Source organism: Lytechinus variegatus, chromosome 7 (genome assembly GCF_018143015.1).
Source record: "Lytechinus variegatus isolate NC3 chromosome 7, Lvar_3.0, whole genome shotgun sequence".
Taxonomy (NCBI): domain Eukaryota; kingdom Metazoa; phylum Echinodermata; class Echinoidea; order Temnopleuroida; family Toxopneustidae; genus Lytechinus; species Lytechinus variegatus.
The window spans coordinates 20075435-20088618 of record NC_054746.1 but is presented as its reverse complement, the minus strand read 5'-3'; the positions used below and the strand labels follow the sequence as shown (position 1 = coordinate 20088618).

General features: G+C 39.0%; 1 protein-coding gene across 3 annotated transcripts in view; it reads right to left on the bottom strand.

The window, feature by feature from the left end:
• The window catches only part of LOC121418686 (zinc finger protein 106-like), a 35404-nt gene extending 26616 nt beyond the window's left edge, over positions 1-8788 (bottom strand). For 2 of the 3 annotated variants that reach the window (XM_041612671.1, XM_041612673.1), the window contains exons 1-5: positions 8639-8788; positions 5123-5278; positions 4572-4721; positions 798-3126; positions 277-383 (exon numbers count right to left, since the gene is read on the bottom strand). In XM_041612671.1, coding sequence (XP_041468605.1) covers positions 277-383; positions 798-3126; positions 4572-4721; positions 5123-5259 — 2723 coding nt within the window. In that variant the 5' untranslated portion in view covers positions 5260-5278; positions 8639-8788. Of the gene's footprint in view, positions 1-276; positions 384-797; positions 3127-4571; positions 4722-5122; positions 5279-6772; positions 6906-8638 lie in introns of those variants that run through there. The other variant, XM_041612672.1, reaches the window with a different exon arrangement.
• Positions 8789-13184: the final 4396 nt, after the last annotated feature.

Genomic DNA, 13184 nt, shown 5'->3' with positions numbered 1-13184 from the left:
AGGTAAAAATATCCAGACCGAATTTAATGGGAATCGGCAATTGGGGCCCCAAGGTATAGCTGCATAAATACCTAATTAGTCCCACTGAATTTGGTGTGAATTGGCTTACAACTGATTTCAATGTGGCGACCATAAACAGAATTTTAAATTGTGTGTGGAGTGTTGCCATCTTGTGCCCCTGAAATTATGATCATGGAAGTGCAGTTATGCAACCTCTTTTGCTGTTGAAATCATAATATCCAACCCAAGAAGACAATGTCATGTTTTTATATTTACCTCTTAAATCTGTCAGGAGCTTTCTTTGCTTTGGCTAGTAACATATGTATTTTCTTCTGTTGCCAAACTGGCTTTGCCACATCACTAAGCAGTCCTTGTATTTTCTCCTGTTAACATTAAATGCAAATGTATGATTTCAACAAGACTCACTTCAGCTTTGGCATTCAACGTTTCATTTGTTCACTTGAAATCATGTCAAGTCAAAAATGGGAATCAATTATGATTATGATTTTGAAAGCCATGATTAAGAACAGATAGAGATTTGTAGACTGAATTTTCAAGGCTTCTTTATATGCAGAGATAGAAATGCATGTATTCATAAGCTTTTACATTGTGGATGCAGATATATTTAAAGATAATGACAACGCTTACAAATATATAACAGTTTTTCATTACATGTATAACATGAGAATAAATGAATCTTTTTAATTGTCTCTCCTCTTTCTTTTCTGTGTAAAGGGTTTGGGGTGTTCACATAAATTTCCAATCTTCTAAAAAAAAAAGAATAGGAATGAAAATACCTTGAATGCCTGCCCAGCATTAGTTTGTTCAGCATCTTTCGTCCTTAGTCTGCTCCTGGCTTTGGCAACATTTGGACGTGGGTTCACTTTCTGCCCAACAGCTGAAAGTAATGACTGATTTCCTGTGTTCTGCTCACTGTTCTGGACAGGAGAGGATGAGCTGGAAATGGATGGCACATCAATGCTGGCAGTTTCAGTCATAGTACTTCTAACTTGTTCCTTGAGCACTAAGTCCCTGTCCGTTGTGACGGTTGAGGAAATTGGGGAAGTGTCATGGTCATACCCGTTTGATTCTGAACTTTCCATGTCACTCATCACAAATTCTTTGTGTTTTGATTTTTTGTTCTTTGTACAGGAACAAGGTCTATTGTCCTGCACACTTCCACCTCTGTTTGAACTGTCCCTAAAACTTGATATCTTAGGGGCAACTTTGTTACACTTGTCAGTTACACCACTTCTACTTGAAACCTGTTCCTTACTTTTCCCAGTTGAGGAAATCAGATTTGTGTTTTCAATACTTGGATTTCTGGTTGAATTATCCATGTGACTTTGAGTTTTGCCATCATTTACCACTTTCCCACTTTTCTTGTTTCTGGAGTCCTTGAATTGTGCTTTCCTGTCTGTTTTCCCTTGTGAGGGACTCATATCTTGGCCATCTTTGCCAGTTGTTGAACTTTCCTTGCAATTTGGGATCTTTGAGGAATCTCTTTTTTCTTCCGAAGATGCCGAAATGTTTGATTGACATGGCATATCTTCAAATCTAATATGTTTATTTACAGGTTTCTTGAAATTTGATACTCTTGCTACTGATGATGAAACCATTTGTGTTTGGCAAGTCGGTCCAAAGGTTGAAGACTTGCCATACTTTTCAGAAGCTACTGCTTTCTTCGATGACGTGACCATCTCATCACTGGAAACAAAACGTTTTCCATTAAGAGCATCTCTTAAATTTCTTTCAAATCTGTCTGTCTCAGAATCAGCTTTCTGGGGTGTTCTTTTATTGTCATTGCCTTTACATGAACTGGAATGTTGAGAGGTTTTTGTGCTGTCTTTCATTGGCGACTGTCGAGAAACAACTGAGCTTTGATGCAACAACATCTTTGACTTATTTTTCTTCTCCACTTTTCCTACATCAGTTTTCTGAGAATTCCCAGTGCTTCCTTGCATATCATGAAACTTCTTTTGGAGGGATGGCTTATTCTTCTTTTTAATCTTAGGAGATTTAGAGGTTGTATGACCTTTAACAACCTTGACATTAGGTACAGAAAGTGTGTTTGAGTGGAGTTGATTCCCGCGAGCATGTTGGCCAGATTGCTTGTTCAGGGTACTGCTGGGGGTAGGTACTTCTCGAGATGCACCAGAATGCTGCATTTGCTTTTTAGTATTCTCCAATACTTTCACAGTATCTTCTTTTAAATTGGCATTATTTTCCTTCCTCTTCTGTTTGTCTGCATTTGCATGTAACTTTGGATTCTTTTTGTTCTTTACAGTTTGAGCTGATATGGGAATCTTCCGTTTTGGATTGAATACAGGTCTATTTCCACTTTGTAACCTGGCGTTTTCGGCCCCACGAGGTGCAGATGTGGGTGTCATTGGTCTGTTGTTTCCACGATCAAACCTCAAATTTGTAACCCCTGGGGGTGCAGACGTGGGTGTCGTTGGTTTGTTGTTTCTACGTTCAAACCCAGAATTTTCAACATCAGGGGGTGCAGACGTGGGTGTCGTTGGTTTGTTTCCCCGTTCAAATCTTGAATTTTCAATGCCAGGGGGTGTCGATGTGGGTGCAGTCGGTCTGTTGTTTCCATGTTCAAACCTAGGGGGTGCAGATGTGGGTTCATTTGGTCTATTATTTCCATGTTCAAATCCAGAATTCTGAACCCAAGGGGGTACCATCGAGGGTGCAGTTGGTCTGTTGTTGTTTCCATGTTCAAACCGGTCATTTTCAACACAAGGGGGTTCGAACCTGTTGTTTCCAACCCAAGGGGATTCCAACCTGGGGTATGGACCAGACCTTGGTGGGTAATGAAACTTTGGATTTCCGTACCTCGGCCGTTGATTACATCTAAAGCGCTCAATGTTTGGCGAACCAAACCTGGTGTGTTCATACCTTGGCTGTTCAAATCTTTGTTGTTGAAACCTGAAAGGTGGGTGCCATGGGAATGAATTGTGATTCTGCTGCTGTGTAGATGGTTCTTGATAACCAACATTACTTGAGGAAGTTTCATGAAATGTATTTGATCCCCTTCTCTGTGGATACACTGGCCTTGGAAAGGTCTGGTTTGGGTCTGTCTGCCTTTGGTTCACCTGGCTTTCTAATTTCTTAGAAACACTGTACAGACAAAAAAAAAATGAAAACTGCAATTGTCAACTACCTATTGGCAGAGAATATAGAGCCATTCTTTGAAAAGTGAACCCTTTTTTCATAAAAAATAAAGTTTTAGTTTCTTGATTTTAAGCTGCATACAAATACAGTAATGTCTGAAGTTTCATGAAATGCATTTTTGTCATGATTTTTGCAATTTTTCAAGCTGAATGGCATGAATATATATAATGAAATGTGAAAATTATACAAAAAATAACATAAATTTGACCTCAACTGGATTGTAAATGCTGGTTTCTCAACTTTCATTGATGTTATGTCAAGATATAACTGTATTCCTCTTCAATGATTTAAATGGAAAATATGTGAAAAATTTATTGTATGAAGATAACAAAGGAAATTAATTACCTTTAAACGTCACACATGTGACCCCAAGAACACAAAAATATTATGTACCCTCTAAACCAAGGCTCTGGTATTTTTTTCTCCAAAACAATATCAACATTTAGTGTGCCTTGCATCTTACCAAATATGAATCCAGAAGTGTTTAGATAAATAATTAGCTTAGAAAATGGACACACATGTGACCCACTAGTCACGTGATCAACTGATCTTCAACGAAATAGTGTTGGCGTAAGATGTCCTCTGGGGAAACCTGCCCTTAAGGAAGCTCATCTCCAGGGCCCTTTTGCATTATGGTTATTATCATGGTCACTTTGCCATCCAGTGGTAACTACCATACTAGCGATTCTCAACATGCAATCAAACTATAAAGGAATCCATGGAAGATATCTTTGGATAACAAAGTAACTTTAAAAGTGAGATATATTCCAGGTGGGTGTTTCATAAAGCTGTTGGTAAGTTAAGAGCGACTTTAAGAACGACTGGTGATCCTTTCTTGTGGTAAACGGTATATACATTGGCGATAATTAAGCGCGTAGAAAGGTTTACCAGTCGTTCTTAAAGTCGCTCTTATCTTACGAACAGCTTTATGAAACGACCCCCAGATTTCATGATGGAATCACATCCAGCATGATGATCAACGCAAGTTGACCATAGGGAAGTCATCCTGTAAACCCATCGCATACTGAAACTAGGATCGACTTTTGATTTAATATGTACAATCATCAGTGTTGAAATTTATTTTGTAACACAGGAGACAAGCTCTACACATACATGGACATGTGGAAACATGACATAATACAGATTTCATGTAATAACATAAGAAGAAAAGAGAGGACAAGACCTCACCAGCTCACTTATTGCATATATTCATGAACGCATGCATTCAACTGTTTTCTAAATATTATAACTTTACAATTCAATATTTTTTTTTATCAAGAGTTCGATGAAAATCTAAGCTTTATAAATTTTTCTTTATTATTCAGTCATTATTTTCAGCTTGGAGTACCCCTTAATGTGAGACTTGAGTGTTTGAGAAGCAGCCTACTGACCTTGTTGTAGAGGGTTTGACCATCTGAGCATCTTCCAATCTTTTTCTCCTCTCAACAAGTGACTTCTTATGTTTTTCACCGATAAGGTGCTTTGCATATTCATTAAGTTTGTACGTTTCAAACATACACAGGTTGCAGTGATGTTTTGTACTATAGAACAAAGAAAAAAAGGGACAAGATTGGTATTTTAAAATACTGTACACATAACAAAATTTTATTTTAACAATGCTATTGTAAGATTAAGAATATTTCACACACATAAAAATAATTCAGAAGGGTTCAAATAATGACCTCTTATATTACACCTTCAAACTAATCCCTCAAATGGCACTTCAACTGTCCTCAGAAAAAAGTTCAGGTACTGTACATGTACATTGAAGAAAAAAAGATTTAATGCTTCCAAATGAACATAAAATGAACATACACGAACAGTTTAATACTGTTTTGTCTATTGTGGAATGAAGCATTTACACTACAATGAAGATATCATCATTTATATTATTATTATGAACAGATCAAAATATAATTCATTATTGATCAAACAATCCTACCTATTGGATTTATTGTTAATAGCCTTGTGGTGAAGCATAGACCAGAGATGCTCTTCAAATTGTATAGAAGAAGGGTAATCCAAGCTACATAATTTGCAAACAAACTTCTGCTTTTCTTTTTCTGTCTTCTCATCCATACTTGATCCTAATGTATTTCTGGAGAGGGAAGAACCAAATGTATGTGTAAAACAACAATTTGGAATTGTGAAAATTGGTACAGGATTATCGGTATACTGTTGTCCATGTATCTTTGCAGTTCAGAATTCCAGTGGTGAGGAGGGTGACAATAAAAAATGCACAGCCCCATTTAATTTTCCAATGACAATGTTTGAAGCTCCTGCTGCAGACTAGAATTCTTTCCCATAGTGCACTTTGATATTAAAGTTCCAAATGACCAGGTTCAAGCCATGAGGCCCAATTCACAAAGAATAACTACGGTAGGAGGGGACTATCCATAGTTAATGAGAGTTTTATAGTTGGATCTTGAGAGTGTGCTAGTGCATCCTATTCTTCATAGATGCTGTAGTTAAGTGTCATTAAGAGACCAATTCACATCCTTCTGTGTAGGAAAAAAAGATCATAAAATGTATTAAAAACTCCTCTGAAACAGCGGATATATCAGTCTAAGGCTAGACATATCCACTGTTTCAGAGTTTTATAAAACATTTTCTGATTTTTTGTGTGTTCCCCTTCTGCATAGACATATGTCTGCCATTGGGCTCATAATGGTGGAGGTTCAACCAATGCATTACTACAGCGTCTATGGACTGGAGAAAAGGGTGCACTAGCACACCTAGATTACTGCTTAATTCCTTCTTTTGATGAGCAAAAAGGATCATAATAATATAAGAGAAAATAAATGAGAATACAATCAGCTTACCACCTTTCCGAAATATATGCTGGAAAACACCAAATTTTATGACAAACATTCAAGATCAGGTTGTTCTTTAAAGGTTGTCTACATGTTTGTAATGCACCAATCACATCCGTATGCTCAGCTGTAGATCTACATTACAAACATGACAGCGAATCAAAGAAAAACGTAACCCTGAATATTTGTCATAAATATTCTGTATTTCCAGCATAGATCTACATTTAGGAAAGGTGGTAGGTCTTAAATAGTTGATTGTATTCACTATTATTTTCTCTTTATCATTGTGCCCCATTTTTTACATCAAAAGGAGGAACTAGGCACCAAGGGAGTAATCCAGAAAGGTGCACTAGCGCACCCTTTTCTCCAGTCAGCTCAGTCGAACTTCCAGCAATTACATGCCCAAGGCAATAATGGCTGTCATTGGTCTATTGACCATGTTGACGGAGGGTAGGCGGCGGAACCAGACGAAGTCTAAATGGAGCATATCCCTGATTACAGGGCGGTAGATAGAACTTATATCTCACTGGAAATTGATGACTGAAATGAAGTCTATCATCAAGATTAAGAATGATGTCATTATCAATATCAATTAGACTTATTCTCTATCTCTGATGATGCTCACTCACACTGACTCAGTTAAGGTAGGCCTGGCCTGCTTAACCATTTATGATGTGGTGTCCATACTTCGCAGACTTTTCAAAAATATTCTTCAGACTTTAATTTGCTGACAAAATATTCACAATTTATACAAAACCAATTCAAGAAATAGTTGCCACCTTGACAGCAAGATCTTTAACTATAAAATCAATGACGAAAAAGTGAAGTAAGACAAGGGGTTTCGCTGGTAATGCGATCTCAAAATTTGATTCCAATCGTCGAATGCGCGCTGTGCAGGAAAACCGTTCTGAAAAAGTGACCTAACTTCACGGACCTAATCATTTTTAGATTTAAACAAAAATTCAAGCTGAAAAGGTGAGATATTTATATCAGATTAACGGCAAAATTCTATAGAATCAGTCAGTACCAAATTGAACTCACATTTTTGATATCTGCTTACATTTACAAAATGCTGATATCGTGATGCTTGTTGAGAATAACCATAACAGATTTCTTTGGAATAGTTTTTCAATATTTTCATGAATACTGAACTCATCCTAAAGAAACTTACGCCCCAAAAGGCTGATTTTAGGTCGCTCTTCATGTTAATGTCAGATTTTAAGAATATTGGCTAGTTTTTTAGAAAATGACCGTCCGCGAAGGAGGATTTGGGGGGGGAGGGTTGGTCGGGTGTCCGGACACTATATTTTTGAAGCCTTCTTTTTATCTTTGGATTACACAAAAAAAAATGAATTCAATAATCTATCTAGTTGTAATCATCTTCTGTTTTGTTCTATAAAATATTTCCTAACATTTTGTATTAAAAATTGATGAAACTTCGCTTGAATTCCTAAAATTGATCGTCCGGACACACAACTGGCCTGGGTGAATCACTGAATGGACACACGCAAAGTTTGGACTCACTGCCATACATTAACTTGAACTGAAAAATAAAACGAAGTTAAGTCGACTCTGACTCGAGTCTGATCTTGAGTTGACTCTTGAAGTGTCTGAGAGCAAGTTAATTAAATTTAAATCTTGACTTTTTTGTTTAAATTTTTTTAATCTTGACCACGACCGGGGTCTGCATGAGCTCTCACTCGGTCTCAGACTCAGACTCACTCGTCTTCAGTCGGCCACTCACTCACATTCGATGCCCACGATTAAAGTGATTGGTTAACATTGGTTTGACTTTCAAAAAATCTGAGCTAGAACGTCACACTTGTCACCTGTGTCTGTGATATGTTACAAAAATGAAGCCCAGAAAAAATTGCATTCGAAAATAATTATTTAGTGCTTCAAAAATTGAAATACAAAGTGACCGGAAACACCATCTTAATTTCATCCCATACATTCATGTGTACTATTAGGCGTCTATAAGACACCTATTTACAAAATCGGGGTTTGCCTTGTAGTTTTAGCTTTTCATTCTCAATAATGGTTGTTTTCAGGGTTTATTAGTTCTAATAGTACATGCACTTGTATGGTCAGTTCCTCCATGTCTGCGCGGTCGGCCAAGTCTGCGCACCCGCGTATCTGCGCGATTCTAGTAAAAGAATATACGCAACGAGCACGATGTTTTACACATTCAATGCATAGACAGGTATTCATAAAAAAATCTGACTCAAAATGGTGGAAAAATAATGAATTCAGGGCATTTCATGTGACGGTCTCAAATGCAGCCTTTTGTCATCAAAATCCCCGAAGGCCGAATCGTGTGCAAAGTGAATGAGTGCGCAGACATGGGGTAGCCTAGCCTAGCCCTAACATTTTTTTTTCAATCTGAAAATGACTGCCCGAGGTTTTTTCAAAGAAAATGATATATTTCTTTCACATTTTTATGAGATATTTGGCACACTAACTCATTATGATGTAAGGAACATTTTCAACTGAAAGATTTTGTGAAATAAGAAGAAAATCATGTTAAATCTTAACTCAAATTGTTAGGTGCGCAGACTTGGGGCCCACCATCATCATGATCATACACATGTTTCATCTTGGTTTGAGAATTTTTCAAATCGGCTGCTCACAAAGTTAAACAATACCTTTAAGCGATAACTATTTTCTAACAAAGTTAGTCACTCTCGTCCTCAGCATTTTCTCCACAAACATCATGGAAAGCGACATGTTTTACTTAGGGTAGTATTACACTTTCGTCGATCTTGCTCAGCTCAGCTCCTCCGGCCGGCCCCTCGAAATCATGTGCACCTACTACCTGCATATTGCCCACTGCAGTACCACTGCACTGCTGCATGCCCAGCGCGAGCGAGATGCTCGATTGCCCGAACTTTCCCCGCGTCGATCTATCGGCGCAGCAGCAGCCCACTGATTCATCGGCCTCACTCAATACCTAAGACTAGTTAACATATTACAAGCAACACGATTGGTTGTTGAAAACAGCATGAGGAAGTCCTGAACCAATCATGAGAGCGAACACATTGGAATACCTTCCGGGTTAACCCTGCGGACCGAATAGGCGTTCACCGAAGAAGACCAAGGATATTCGCTGTAAATACACCTTTCCTCTACTCTTTTTCACAGTACCGTATATGTTTGGAGGTAAGCATTTCAAAGTTATGTTTGTGAGTTATGAAAGGTTATTCTTATAGTTTATTGTAAATGAAAATCCTGTTTTTCTATCTATCATAATTTTAGCTGAATTGGTTCGTGCAGTGGAATCACAACACTCGACTCGCAAGGACGGATAAGATTCGGGTCTTATAGCCTAATCGGGGCTAGGGCTAAAGTACCCAGGCCCGGGAGCTCCGGCCCGCTTCGCAGGCCGGAGCGGCCCTGCCCTGGGTTACTTCCAGTCCAGACATGTCCTTCTAGGCTTCTTTGCACACTGCCCGCCACTGTCAGTATGAGAAAAAATGCGTTTACTGCAAGCAAGCCATCACCTTCAAACATTTTTTGGTGTCACTCGATTGCACTCTGAATGATGCATTTTATCTGGGATGCGGCCAAGTTATTATTTTTTTTATATGGGGGCTGTCATCAATTTTACGGAAAAACGGATGTCATTTTCACTTCTCCAGAGTCCAGGGTAATCTAGACCATAGCCAGGCCGCGGAAGCAGGGGACGTGTCCCCCCCAAAATTTGAGGGGGGGGGGGGTAGCCTGGAGGCTTCTGGGGAGTAAAAATCATCTACTAATGTACTATACGTAGGCTTACTCCCCATGAAGCCTGGCGCTCATATAGGCTTCCACACACCAAGGGACAAGGCAACTAAAAATGCGCCATTGAACTGCTAGTTATGTTTAGAATCTGAGGTTAACACTTCTGTATATGGGTAAAATATCGGTTGGCAACGTTTGGCAAAAAGTCTATAAGATAATCCACGGCATTGATGATGTGAATAGAGATCTGTTCTTCACATCAGCTTCCACTCAAGCAACCCGTGGTCATCCTTACAAGCTTTTTCTGAAAAGGAGTAGGTTGAGTGTGAGGCAAAACACCTTCACTGTTAGAGTGGTGAGCGACTGTAATTCTTTGCCTGCTGAAGTAGTCACAGCATCAACAGTCAATCACTTCAAAACAAAACTAGACAAGTTTTGGTCTGCATGGCATTATGCTCATGCATGGGATTAGTACTAGTCACTGCATTGGTACAGCAAAGGACAAATAGCACAGATAGCGATTTATCCAAGCTAGGAAGACAACGTACAGTACAAGATAGACCTGGAAACTTGACTGCAGACAAAGCTGTATTTTGCCAGTAGATGCGGTATAAAAGTATAAAAAATGGATAGTTATGGTTAAGCTTTTTCGGTATACCGGTATTAGTAATATCGTTCGATATGAACTTCATACCGGTATGGATACCGCCGCTAAAATTTCAATATCGAAATACCGTCATACCGAAAGTTGAAAATGTCATACCGGTATTTTTCTCATGTATCGTCGTCAATGTTGTTTTTACAGTAAAATAAAGCCAAATAAATGAGTTGTTTGCCTCTCTGTACATATTTCATGAAATAATAATACCGATAATCTAACCTCAAAATGAAGACATCGCCCTAGGACTGATGTCTGGGCGTTGCAGCTGCCTTTGGCCTCGGATAGCTAGCCTCGCCGGCCGCTGGCACAGCTCAGCGTGCGGTGTACCGATGCATGCAAGTAGCATAGCGTGTGCACAGCGGAGTACAGTGCACGAACGATCTGATTCGAGATGGGGGAGCATTTCATGAAGAGTTTTTCAATGGTTTTCAACAAGTTTTCATTCCGCCAATAAAATGCGACGGTTCGCAATCGCTTGTAACATCTCTCTCTAAACAAACAAAAATAATCACCGATAACACTCTTTATGAAACACTCCCTTGCATGTCTCTTGACCACGTGGTGTTATTGATGAACGAACCAACGAGCCAGTTTCAACGAAGTGTCAACCTTGGGGCGTTGACAGACAAACCGCAGGGATTAAGACTTTTTTTCTTTACACAGGTTTTTTTTTTTTTGGGGGGGGGCAGGTGTGACTTCTTTGAAATAATCTTATACCTGGAACTACATGTATATATAATTATGGCAAGCTTATAATTTAGGCTTACTATAATTTGTTATCATTATCAACAATAAAAATATGAATTTTCAACACCCCCCCCCCCCAGACTCATGTGCTTAAAGGGAAATGTGAATGGCTGTGATTCCCGAATCTCGACCTCCACTTTTTTTTTTCTTTTTTTAATACGTCGAGATTGTGCCAAGTTTTATGGGCAGATCAGGGAAATGTGAGTCCCGGCTTTAGTAGGGACGGAGCACTAATGTAAGAGGCAATAAAGTAGAAGTATAAAGAACAGGGGAAAAGTGTTACACCGTCCATTTATTGTTTACAAGCAATTTATTTTGAAAATGATCTGTGAAAGGAAGAAATTTGCTGTGAATATTGTGTGTGAGGTCACTGAGTTGTGTTGGGTGCTGTTTCACTGCTGCATCCTGTATGTGCATGAAGGGGTCGTGAATAAACTGACAATTTAGATAAACTATTGGAATGATTATTTGTATGTATACCGCTGAAGAGTTTTTCCTTAATTTTGCTTAACATCTCAGTCGTTAAAATGTTTTTGGAGTGTAAAATACAGACTCAGCTAATAGCAATAACTAACGCTATTTTTTCTGAGAAAAATAATATATACGCTCTTCATCGAGAACGAATGTCAATAAATCAAGACACAAAGAATAGACCTGTTGATGATTTGACCAAGGCATCCCACTCCCCGCTGGATAAAATAAGAGAGAGTTTATCATTCATCAGGGAAGCCTTTTGGTCAAGTAAACTAGCTAGTTGACGGAGATATACGTATCTTTTCTGAATACCCAAACAACCCAAATTACCCACATCATCAAGAAACAGGAAAATACATTGTATTCCTGATTCCGTTACTAAATAAATCAAAATGATGGAATCATAAGGTGCCAATCCCTCGCCTTAATTTTAAGTTAGTGTTTGGTTTTGGATTCTGCAGTACTAGTAAATAAATCTGCCAACAGTGTAATTAAAACAGAAAGACCATGCCTGTAATTTTCCTGTTAGATCCAGTATATATATTAAGCTCATCCGAATAATTTTCTCACTCTTACCCATCGCTCTCGATAATACATACTTATACGCTTAATTTCATAATGGAGAACCTCAACTTAATACCGAAAAAGGGTGCAACGTCTCCCGTTTGGGTACATTTTGGGTTCAAGTGTGGAGAAGATGGGAAAGTTATCAACCCAGACAAGGCCACTTGTAAAATTTGTGGACGTGATTGTGCTGCGAAAGGGGGGAATACATCAAACTTGATGTCTCACCTTAAAAGCAAACACCCAAAGCAGGCAAGTGAGTTACGGCAACCTACTAATAAACGGACATCATCCACCGCCTCGACGTCGCAACAACCAACGCTAGCCGATGTTCAAGCTCGGGCAGCAAAATATAGTCATGAAGATCGGAGGTGGAAACATTTGACAGACTGTGTGGCGAAGTATCTAGCCAAAGGGATGCTCCCCATGTACACAGTGGACAAGCCAGCATTTAGGGAAATGCTACAAGCATTTGACTCCCGATATACACTTCCCGGGAAAAAGTATTTTACAGAGACTGCTCTCCCGGCTCTTTATAACTCTGTTCGAACCAAAATTCAGAAAGAGGTCGAGGAAGCAGAATATTTTTCTGCAACAACGGACCTGTGGTCGAGTACAACCATGGCTCCTTACATGAGTTGTACTATCCACTTCATCTCAAAGGAGTGGAAATTGATCTCCAGATGTTTGGCAACATCATTTTTCCCAGAAAATCATACCGCGGACAATATAAAAGATGCGCTGAAGGAGACATTTGCTGAATGGAACTTGGACGAGTTGAAACTAGCGTGCATGACAACTGACAATGGCGCAAATATCGTGTCTTGCATGGAAAAGTTGGAGTGGCCATGGTTAAGTTGCTTTGGCCACAATCTTAACCTTGCAGTAAACAATTGTCTGAAAAATAATACAACCCGAACAAGTCATGCAATTGGGATGTGTAAGAACATTGTTGCTAGTTTTTCCCACAGCTGGAACAAACGACGGGAGCTTGCCAGAGCTCAAGCTGAACTTGATCTTCCAAG